The following is a 12,226-nucleotide window of genomic DNA, read 5'->3' as shown; positions in this document are numbered from 1 at the left end:
CAGAGAAAATCTATTAACATTAAGAACTAGGAAAAAACTAGTATGGGTGGAACTTGAAGGAAGTCAGGAAGTCAATAAGTGATGAGGAGGAGGGAAGAGAGAATTCCAGGCATAGAGGAGAGATTGTGAAAATGTCTAGACTCAGGAGATGGAGCATCATGTGCAAGGAACAGCAAGAAATGTCACTGGATCACAAAGTTATTGACAGAAGAACCCTACCCATTCTATCTCCTGCCCTCCTCCAGAGTGAAAGGCAGGCAAACAGTCAACCTTTTCATACAGCATTCCACCCAATGCAACATTTCACTATTCAAAATTCTACTAAATGCAATACTCTATTCTACCTAACATCTTACTGGGTATTCCATTTGATCCGATATTCCTTTGACCCAGCATTCCACTAAGTAAAAAAATTCACTTGATTTAACACCCCTCCAATTTAACATTCTGCTCACTCCAATATTCTGTTAGCTACAACACTCTACCCAAACCAATATTCTGCTTAATCCATCATTCCTTTCAATTCACCTTTCTGCTAGATACTCTGTTCTGCTCAATTCACTCTTCCAATAGTTACTTCACTCAGCTTGATCCAATATTCCACTCAATCCAATAACTCAATAGAAAAAGTCATTTGATCCAGCTTTTTTCTCCATCCCACTGGTTCTATCTTTCTGCCCTGTTCCTCGTCCCCTACACCCACATGCACATACTCCCACCCACCCCACCCCATCCCATCCTGGGGAAGGTGAAGAGAGATGCCATTATGTTAAATGGAACATTCTACTCTTTTTTTCCTCCCACTCCTATCCTTATCCTGACCTCACTAGGTCTCCTATGTGAAAGCCATTGACATCTGGATGGCAGTATGTCTGCTCTTTGTGTTCTCTGCATTGTTGGAGTATGCTGCCGTCAACTTTGTGTCCCGGCAACACAAAGAGCTACTCAGGTTCAGAAGGAAAAGGAGACATCACAAGGTAAGACTCAGACCACTGTTCCAGGGAGGGCAACAGAAAGTAATGTGATGGTGGGTAGCTGGATGGCTCAATGGATTAAGAGTCAGGCCTAGAGATGGGGTGGGGGGGTCCTAGGTTCAAATCTGGCCTCAGACTCCTTCCTAGCTGTGTGACCTATCCCTTACCACTCTTCTGCCTTGGAACCAATACACAGTATTGATTCTAAGATGGAAGGTAAGGGGAAAGTGAGAGGGGTGGGGGGGGGGAGGAAGGAAGGAAGGAAGGAAGGAAGGAAGGAAGGAAGGAAGGAAGGAAGGAAGGAAGGAAGGAAGGAAGGAAGGAAGGAAGGAAGGAAGGAAGGAAGGAAGGAAGGAAGGAAGGAAGGAAGGAAGGAAGGAAGGAAGGAAGGAAGGAAGGAAGGAAGGGAAGGGAAGAAAAAGAGTGATACCAACCCTTAGGGTGGCCTATTCCACTGGGACCAAACACGGAAGCACAAAATCAAAGAATGTTAGAGAGGAAAGGAGACATTTCATCCCAACTCTCCCATTTTACAAATGTCAAGATCAAGAAAGGAAAATGTCAACGGGAGGACTAGACTCCATACCCACTATTCGTGATTATCTCTCTACCATAAGAACTTTTTTTTAAAAAAGCCTTTAAAAATGGCAGTGAAACAAAAGTGGGAAGCACTAAAGATAGTCAGTCATAATAATGAATTGCTAACAGCCAGATACCAGACTTTAAAAAAAGACCACTAAGAGAAAGGACTGGGGATGGAATCTAGGAAAATAGATTGATGTTGCTGATGCCATCAGTATGGTGCTAGTGCATCCATTTAACCAGAAATGTTACTCTGGCACATTCTGGTGGTTTAGGGTCAGATAAAACCACACATACATCTATATGAATAAAATAGAGAGGAGAGCATGGGTTAGCCATCTGTAGTTCTATAAAGCTTCTTAAAGACCCCTTAAAATGAGGACAGGGAAAAATTTTGTCATGGTGAATTGTATAGAATTTATAGCAAAACTAGTTTTGTTTTAACTATAACAAATAGGAATTTTTCTTTTAATATTATTCATTTTTGTAAATAGGTAATCTTATAAAACCAAAACCCCAAAGCATAAACCCAAAGAAACAAGTAAAAAATCATATACTTTCACCTGCATCCTGACTCCAAGAGTTCTTTCTTTGGAGGTGGATAGTATTCTTTGTCCTAAGTCCCTCAGAGTGTCCTGTATCATATTACTGAGAGTAGCTAAGTCTCTCATATTTGATCGTTCCACAATAGTACTGTTACTGTGTAGAATGAGAAACTTTTCTATTAAAAAAGAATCATAGGGGAAAGCTGGGTAGCTCAGTGGATTGAGAGCCAGGCCTAGAGATGGGAGGTCCTGGGTTTAAATATGGCCTCAGATACTTCCAGTCTTCTGCCTTGGAACCAATACACAGTATTGATTCCAAGATGGAAGGTAAGGGGTTTTTGGGTTTGTTTTTTTTTTAATCATGTGGGAGGCAAGTAGGTGGCTCAGTAGATTGAGATCCAGGCCTGGACACCTGGATTCAAATATGATCTCAGATACTTCCTAGCTGTGTGACCCTGGGAAAGTCACTTAACCCCCATTGCCTAGCCCTTCCTGCTCTTTTGCCTTGGAATGAATTCACAATATTACGGCAAAAATAAAACAAAAGGTAAGGGTATAAAGAGAGAGAATCGTGTGTTTTCTATCTGTGTAGACAAGAGTGCTGATCATCTGTAACACTTGTATGTATTAGCTTACCAGCTATACAGAGGGTAGGTGAGTTGTAAGGCAAGTCAGGAGCTAAGGAGGCCAAATAGGAAACTACTGCAAAAGTCACAGCAAGAAGCAATGGGACAAAAAAAGAAGCAGCAGCAATAGGACAGGGGCAGCTGGGTGATTCAGTGGATAGAAAGCTAGGTCTAGGGACAGGAAGTCCTGGGTTCAAATTTAAACTTAGACACTTCCCAGCCACATGACCCCAAGCAAGTCACTTTACCCCCACTTCCTAGCCCTTAGCAATTCTGCCTTGGAGCTGATACTTGGTATCGATCTAAGAGAGAAAGTAAGTGTTAAAAGAAAGAAAAAGGAATGTTCCTTGTTGCCTTTGGGAGCAAGATGAAACCCACTTCAAAAGCTTATTTATCTGGTTCTTCAAAAGAACCTTTGAGTCATCTTTCCCTTTAGCAGCAACTTCCTTATGTCTTCTGATTACTTCTATAATAAAAATGTCCGTATTGATATGGTTCAGTTCTTCTAGCAGAGTGTTAACTTGTGGTCATCAGGGAAAGATCACATCTTTAGAGTTGAATTAAAGTTCACAGACAACATAAAAAATGGTCTGACTCTTAGCACCCTCTCCCCTCTGGTTTGCCTTTCTGCAGAAGACAAAAGGGACTGCCAAAGCACATGTGTCCTTCGTTCTCTTCCATAGGTTTGCTCCAGCTGTAGAATTCCTTACGTAGTGGCCACCTTCTTGGAGATGAGCCCTTGGATTTTGAGCTAAGCTCAGTCTGTTGTGAGAATCAGACCTGAAGCCTCTCTAGATTGGTAGAATCTACAAGAGTCTGACCGCACTCACAGGTCTTTTAGAATCCAGAGTCACCTCCATTCCATGATAAGGCATCAAAGCAGTATTTTTGCAGAGTATTGGAAGGATTACTTTGGCAAAAAGTTACTTCTTCCCAGAATTAGAAAGAAACTGCCAGCACAGAAATGTGTCATAATAATAGTTTAAATTTATGTTGTGTTTTACATACATTATTTCATTCGATCACGCATGGATCCCACCAACAACCCTGAGGCAGATATTATTATCCTAAAATTATAATAATAGTAGAATTGATATAGCGCTTTCAGGTTTGCAAAGAACTTTATATCTATTAACTCATTTAATCCTCCCAACTGCTCTGTGAAGTAGGTTATTATTCTCCCCATTTGACAGATGAGGGAATTGAGGCTAAAAGTTTAAGTGACTTGTCCACCTAGTAAGTATCTGAGGCGGAATTCAAAATCAGGCCTATGCACCATGCCATAGAGAAAATGGCTCCAAATAAAAATTAAATGAATGACTTTAAAACAGCCCTCAGTTTGCGACTACACATTTCATTTACAGAGGCACCAGAAAATGTGGTAGAAAGAATGAAAGACTTGGCTGGGCCTTGCTAACTGCATGAGCTATCTCAATTCCTGCCCCTGCCTCAGACTCTGGTTCCTCATCTGTTCACTTCTTCCACTACATGGCTTTTATGCTTTTTAAACTATAAGGTGCCACGTGACTGTGAGCGGATTATCTGCTGTCATTTTTCTGTCTCCCTAGTAGTCAGGCTGGTGTCAGTTACTCCAAGTCTTTTCGATGGGTCTCCTGTGGATGTCTCTTCCCCTCTTCTAATCTTGCCAAGGGCCTGCAAAAACAGACATGCTTTCTTCCCGAAGAGTCTTGGCTATCTTCCTTAGCTTTTCTCTCAGATTGTATTTGGTGTGAGTTACCTGCCACCTACTGGTGAGTGTAGGAAAGCGCAGGCGCTGTGCTGATTGCTGCTCCCCAAGTCCGCCTAAATTCAATTAATCAGCAAACATTTAAATGCCTACTGTGTGCCAGACTGTATGCTAAGTACGAAGGATAGAAGCACAAAGAATGAAACTCTCTGCTCACAAAGAATCCAACAGGGGAAACAGACTGCATGAGTAGAAAGTGAATAAATCAATCTATACAAAGTAGTTAGATATGAAGTGGTTAGGGAGGAGACAGCCAGGTGGCACAGTCAGTGGGCAGAGTGCTGAGCCTGAGGTCAGGAGAACCCATGTTCGGGAGTTCAAATCCAGCCTCAGGCACTTACTAGTTGGGTGTTCCTGGACAAGTTATTTACCCTGCTTGCTTCAATTTCCTCATCTGTAAAATGGGCTAGGGAAGGAAATGGAAGACCACTCCAGTAGCCTGCCAAGAAAATCCCAAATGGGATCAGGAATTTGGAATATTTGGAATTTGGGAAAATCATGACTGACCAACAACATAAAAGCGGAAGGGCAGGAGCAGTTTGGGTGGGGGCAGAATAATAATCAGGAAAGGCTTCCTGATGTGTTTGTGTGTTTCACAATACTTCTCATACACAACTGATCAGTGACAATAAACTACAGGCTAATAACATTCATCAAAATGATAATAATAACATATTTCTATAGAGTTCTTATTTTCCAAAATACTTAACAAACATCACTATGATCCTCACAAAAGCTCTATGAGGTACATTCTAGAGGTATTATGATCCTCATTTTGTAGATGAAGAAACTGCCTTTACAAGTGCAGATCTATTCCTTGCTCTGCAATTTTGACCTATTGAGACCAAAAAGTTAAGTGACTTAGCCAAGGCACCACAACAGTTTGTGAAAAAGATGGGACTTGAACTCAGGACTTTCTGACTAGCTAGTTTTCATGTCTGAAGTTACTCTCTTTTCATGTCTGAAGTTTACTCTCTCTTGGGAGATAGGCAGTCATCTTCTTTCTTCCATTTTTTCAAAAGCCTTTTTGGTGAGACTTATAAGGCCCTGGACAAATCACTTAACCCTATTTGCCTCAGTTTCCTTATCTATAAAATGAGCTAGAATAGAAAATAGCAAGCCATTTTGTCATACTCCAGTATCTTTGCCAAGAAAATCCCAACTTGGTTCTGAAACAGTTAAAAGAGTGGTTTTCATAAACTGTGACTGCAAAAATATAGTTTCAAGACAGTGTCTTGCATTAAATCAAAAATAAAGTGGTCGCCATGGGAAAAATTCCCAAATATGAAATACCCAAATCAGCTGGGTTTTATGGATATTTTAATTAATACAAATAAAGGAATTAAGGAAAGGGAGAGAAACAGAGTAAGAGGAAATCGTAGGAAAAAGCCTAGGCCAGCCTAGGCTTTAAGCCTTAAGAGAGACCAGTTGGTCTTTAATCACTCACCACAAGATCTGTCCCAAGCAAGATTCTAGTGTTCAGAGAGACCCATCAGTTCAGCTCCTCAGCTCAACTAAGTTCAGCCACTGAGCCCTTCAATTTAGCTTTTGGCAAGCTGAACTTTCCAGAGGCCTTTCTGACCTCCTTTTAAAGAAAATTTTCTCCTATGTCACCTCCCCTAAGGTTCTACATTCTATCATTTTGTGACCCTTCTTCTCACAGAAGTGGCAGGTTACTGATTTATTCGTGAATTCCCACAAAGGGGCTATAGTCTCTCCCTTATTTTTCAATTGTCTTTTTAACATTTTAATTTCTTTCTTTAAGTCTTCCACTAACGTATTGCCTTCCTCAGGTCTTTTTACACAACCCTTATAAACATCGGTTGCTACTCTCCTCAATTCTTCGAGGTCCATAGAGACCCAATTAGGACAGCTAGTTTTTAAAGTAGTCTTTTACTACTGAACAACAATTCTCAATGAATTGTCTACGTATTTGCCTAATGTCCCTTTCTCTGGATAAATCAAGGTCCATATATTTACTTCCTATGTCAATAAGTCTGTCCATAAACTGGGAGGGTGTTTCATCAATCTCTTGTCGGGTTCTTTCAAATTTTGACCATTTTTCAGGCCTATCAGACCAAACTCTCATGGCTGTCAATAATGCTTCTCTGGCCTGGTTTAGTTTTGTGTGATCTAGTTCAACATTGGGTTCCAATGTGGATCTTTAGTTGGCCAATAATGTCCTTTCCTACCTCATTTCTGATTAGCCAGAGAGACGATATTGTTTTTTTCCCTTTTTGTTAAAAATTTCTCTAACAAATTCTCAACATCCATCCAAGTGGGGTCAAAAGTTCTGAATATGTTCTCTAATTTTTTTATAATTAATATTGACTCTTCCTCAAATGATGGAAGATCTTCCTTAAATTTATTTAAATCCTCAGGGCTAGAAGGTGTATGATGTCTTACAGATACCAAGTTTCCATTTTTATTAAAAGTGGGTACTTCCCTTAAAGGAAATAACCTATCTGAATTATTTGGTATTCCTATTTCTGTTTCTAGGCTCCTTACTCCATTCTCAATGGGGTAGGTATGAGAAAGAGAAGAGTTGGGCACATTGAGGGAGAGGGTTTGTTATTGTCCCATAGTGCCAGAAGGATCAGAGGTAGGAAAGATCTGGGAAATGAATTGGGCAGGTTGGGAAGGAGGAGCAAAGGAAGAAATGTTAGTAACTGGGGGGAAAGATACAGATGTGTTAGGGTTGGAGGAATCAGTAGGGTGTGAACTTAAAGTGGAGGCATTAGGATGGTTGGAAGAATAGGTGGGGTGTGAACTTAGAGTTGAGGGTGTGGGATTGGAAGCATGGGCAGGTTGTGAACCTAGAGTGGAGGTTGTACGATCAGAAGCATGAGTAGGGTTTTCTGAGGCCGAGGGGGCAGGGGGAGAGGTGGGTTGGTTAGAAGCAGGGGAGCAGTGGGTTGGCTAGGAGGGTTATTGTCCAGAGCAGGGTGGGACAGAGATTCTGATAATGTTCTTAACTCTCTTTTAATACTTCTCATAAAAGCTGACTTTCCTCTATAAGCTCAAGCAGAGTATTTAGTTCTGCATTTTGTTGAGTAGTAGAAGGAACACTTGGTTGGTTTGACTGAAAAGTGGGTTTTGTAAGGAAATACAATATTATAGCTATAACAATAAAAATCCCAAGGGGGAATACCATGTCGATTATACTTTGCCATAAGCCTCATGGTATGAGAAATCTCAGAGAGGCAACAAATGCACATTTTACAAGGTTGATCATGGAGATGAATAGCCAGTTGTTAAAGTACGTTGTGAACTGGCTGTATCCACATATTTCTAAAGTAAACACGTGGGGAGCAGGACAAGGCCAAAACTTTCCCAGGTTTCCCTTAATCCTAATTTAGGCAGTTGTTCCCTAAAGGAAGTTGATTTAGAAACAGCTCTCCTAACCAGGACCTTAGGGCTGTGTTGCTAAGATCTAAAATAGCTGTATTCTATTTAAGGAGAATCAAAATGTTTTTTTACTCACCCGCTCTTGCAGCTGTGTTTTTGAAGCCAAGTTAGCACATTTAAAAGACTGACTGACAGAGCAAGTAATAAAGAGAGAAAGGAAAGAGATTTCACAGAAATTTTTTTTGAGGGTTTTTTCACCAACTTCATGGTCAGCCATAAACTGTAACAGTTAAAAGAGTGGTTGGCATAAACTGTTACAGTTCACAAGAAGTGGAACACAACTGAAATAGGCCAGACAAATACATTTTTACCAGTCCTTGTTAAGCGATCCTAGTCAAAGGCCCATAATTTCTATATTTTAAACTGTGATTCAGGAATCGAACATTTTATTTTCAACCAAAATATTTACCATAACATCACAGATTTAAAGCTAAAATGAACTTTAGAGCACATTAAATTCAACTCCTTTGTTTTATATGTGAGGAAATTGAGCCCAGGTGAGATTAAGTAAACAGACTGACATCACACAACTAGTCTCTGAAGCTGAATTCAAATCCAGGTCTTCTAGACTCCAAGGGCAACACTCTAGCCTGTATACCACATTCTCATTTGAAGCCCTTGACTTCAATTGGAAGCAGCAAAGACAATAATTTAGGATCCTTATTAAAAGCTAAATACCTTCTGGTATTTAAACCTTATATCTTAGGGTAGTCATCAAGGTTAGCAAGTTTTAGGAGATTCTCTACCATATCCTAGATATATGTCCCAAAGTACATGGGACCTCTTTATTGTTAACTTATTTAAATAAGTCTAGGATAAGTCAGTGTCTTCTTATCTTTATCCTTTCTTCTAATTTGGCATTTATTTTGACCTTTGCTCTAACCAGTCAAAAATCTGACTCCAGACAGACAGCTGATTCCAATATCAATAAACAGTGACTTCCTGTCAGTTAGGATATACTCAATTTCATTTCTTGTGAAGCTGTTCATCCAGCACCTTCTAACTTTTTTCTGAATAAGAGTGTTTATGATTTACAAGAGCAGACCTTTCATTTCCTTGGCCTCAACCATATTTTACAAAGCTGTTTTTGCCCTTTTCCCCTAAACCTGCCTTTACACTGAAGTAATCAACCAGAAAAATTTAAGTATTGACTTAAATTTAGAGAATCTTGTCGAATTCTTCCTAGAATTTTTCCATTTCTCCATTCTCTAAAACAGCTGTCAGTGTAAAAGCTGCAATTATATTTATGATGGGTGTTTTTGCTCACACTCATGAGTATTGCAATTGTCCCATAAAATTATGTTTCTTATTGCCTTTGAAGAAACAATGGAGACAACCCTGTCAATTTCTTTTTGGGGTCTCTTAAGAGAACCTGTAAGTTACCCTTGCATGGACATCTGCCATCTCTATGTCTTTAAGTTTCGTTCATAAGGAGAATATTATGAATGCAGTTCGGTTCCCCCAGTAACAGATCACCTCAGTGGCTACAGGATCATTGTGCCTAATAAATGCTATCTCAATCCATCTACTTCCCATCATTAAGCAGGTTGTCCTCAAAGTCTTTGTCTTAGACTTAGTCTTCTCTCCACTCTCTTCCTAGGCAGTTTCAGCCACTCCCATGAGTTTCATTGTCATTTTTATTTGCACTATAAATTCACATTTATCCAGCCCTAATTTCTTTCTTGAACCCCAGTTTTGCATCTTGAATTGTCTCCAGGACATTGATCTCCAGGTCCCAATGGCATCACAAACTCAATATGTCCAAAAGTGAACTCATCTTCTCAAAATCCACTCCGCTTTCAGGCTCCTGTTTCTTCTGAGAGCACTACCCTCCATCCAGTTAGCCAAGGATCCAAACTTTAGAGTTAGGTGCTCTGACCCTATCCTTCACCACTAATCTCCAATCAATGACATCGTCCTATTTATTTTACCTCCACATTATCTCTCACATCATTCCTCTTCTCTCAATTCATACTGTGGAAACTTCATTGCATCCATATGGAAGTTCATCCATAATACTATACTGACTAAGGCACAAAGATGATTTGCAGGTTCTCTTCAAAGAAGCAAATAAAAAGATTGGCAGAATTGTCTCCTTTACTTCTCCAAAGGCAACAAGAAACATAATTTCATGGGACTCCTAATTGGTCTCTCTGCCTTCAGTCTCTCCCTGCCGCCCTCCAATTAATCCTTTACAGAACAGACAAAATATTTTTCCTAAATAAGGCACTTGGTCCAACCGGGTCACTTACCTAAATCAAAAACCTAAACTGGCTCAAAGTCTTTAGGATAAACTATAATCTCATTTCAAATTTGGCCTCAGACACTTCCCAGCTGTGTGACCCTGGGCAAGTCACTTGACCCCCATTGCCTAGCCCTTACTGCTCTTCTACCTTGGAGCCAATACACAGTATTGACTCCAAGATGGAAGGTAAGGGTTTAAAACAAACAAACAAAATATATATATATATATATATATGTATGTATGTATGTATGTATGTATGTATGTATGTATAATCTCATACTGGTATTTAAAGAGGAAAGTTCAAAACTAACAAGATGGCATAAGTAAAAAGCCAGAATGAATCGGGCTGGCTCTACCAAGATGAAATGTGATAGGGATAAATATAAAATCTTATGCTGGGGTTCAAAAAACCAGCTTCTCAATTACAAGATGACAAAAATGTGGCTAGACAACAGTATGTGAAAAATACTTGGGTCCTTTAATGGACTTGGCAGTCAAAAAAGCTAGTAGGATCTTAGGCTGCCTTAAAAGAAACATTCAGAAATCAGAAAAATTGTGAGGCACTTTGTGTCCATGCCATATGAAGATCAATTAAAGAAACTTGGGGTATATATCCTGAAGAAGAGAAAAAGCATAGGGAAGCATCATTCCTATCATCAAGTATTTGAAGGGATTGTTATGCAGAAAAGGGATTAGACTTGGTCTTTCCCTGAGGGCTGAACTAGTAAAAGTAGTTAGAAGTCACAGATTTAGACTCAATATAAGAAAAACTTCCCCAAAACTAGAATTATCCAAAAGTGAAGCAGGCCCCTTCAAGAAATAGTAGACTGTTTTTTTCACTTCCTTTTTTGGCCTTTTGGCATCTCATCTGTCAAATGAGGGTAATAATCCTTGCCTTGATCATCTCATAAATTTAACATCTTCAAGCAAAAGCTGGCTAACTTTTTTTTGGCTATGCCATAAGGAAATTCCTGATTAGAGAGAGTTGGATCATATGACCTCTGAAGTCCCTTCCAACTCAGAAATTCTTCAATTAGAAGCTCCTAGATCTCAGACTTTAAATGATGACCTGCCCCAATACAAATGTATCCTCCCCACATCCAACAACCTTCTCCCATGGTTATCAGGATACTTAGTACGTCTTAACATGGCAAAGTCTAGACTAGGAATTCTTGTACCTAGTACAAATACCACAAACCATAGTACTTGCACTGGGAGAGACAAAAGCTGCTGCTGGGGATGCCATCACAGAGGCGGGGGGGGGGGGGGGGGGGGGGGGGGGGGAGATTTCACCCAAACTCACCATATGGTAGCTTCCTATCTTATCAAATTATTATTGCTAACTCAATGCGAAAGTCTATTTTTTTATGCTGCTGAAGTGCAAACATTGTCAGCACCCTCTAAATTTAGCACCCTGGGACAAAGCTCTGATTGTCTCACCCTAGTTATGACCCTCGTCATATGCTGAAACAGAGAAAGACATTCCAATGACTAGTACAGTAGGATGTCTCTTGCCCTTGGTCACACAAAAACACTTCTAATGAAAATGGAACATTATTCTTGTAGTCTTTGGGGGATTAGCCATGTAAACAATTTCAGAACATTGCCAATACATGCCTCCAAGGTACACAGAAAGTGTGAGACCCCCTTCTAACCATGTAACATGGACAACATACTCCAAACAGGCTCTTTAAGCTCTACACAATCCCTGAACACATATGCAAAAAAATATCGTTACTATGAGCATAGCTGAGTGAGTATTAGGTGGAAGTACTTTATAACAGCGATATTCAGTACAACGAATTTATATTCTCTCCTATTCACTCGGAATTGGGTGAGACTGGATCATATCAAATAGATATAGATATTATATATGTATTATATGTGTATATATGCATATATCTATATGTACACATTCATATGTAATCTAAGACACACATATATATATCATGATACAGTAGAAAGAGCATTTGGGTGTAGGGGAAGATTTGAGTTCTAATCATTATACAAAAATAATAATTCTTAATTTTTGTCCTAATTGCTTAGATTTAAAAGATCAATCTTGAGGCATCTAGGTGGCTCAATGGATAGAGCATCAA

At 39.7% G+C, this 12,226-nt stretch overlaps 1 protein-coding gene across 1 annotated transcript in view; it reads left to right on the top strand.

The window, feature by feature from the left end:
- Nucleotides 1-12,226, top strand: part of GLRA1 (glycine receptor alpha 1) — a 103,169-nt gene that overhangs the window by 88,943 nt on the left and 2,000 nt on the right. Inside the window, exon 7 of the mRNA XM_056816652.1 lies at nt 831-977. Within this exon, the coding sequence (XP_056672630.1) occupies nt 831-977 (147 nt within the window). The remainder of the gene's footprint in view (nt 1-830; nt 978-12,226) is intronic.

This window comes from Monodelphis domestica, chromosome 1, assembly GCF_027887165.1.
Source record: "Monodelphis domestica isolate mMonDom1 chromosome 1, mMonDom1.pri, whole genome shotgun sequence".
In the NCBI taxonomy this organism is placed as follows: domain Eukaryota; kingdom Metazoa; phylum Chordata; class Mammalia; order Didelphimorphia; family Didelphidae; genus Monodelphis; species Monodelphis domestica.
Note: the sequence above shows the minus strand (reverse complement) of the source record. Positions and strands in the feature narration are given on the sequence as shown.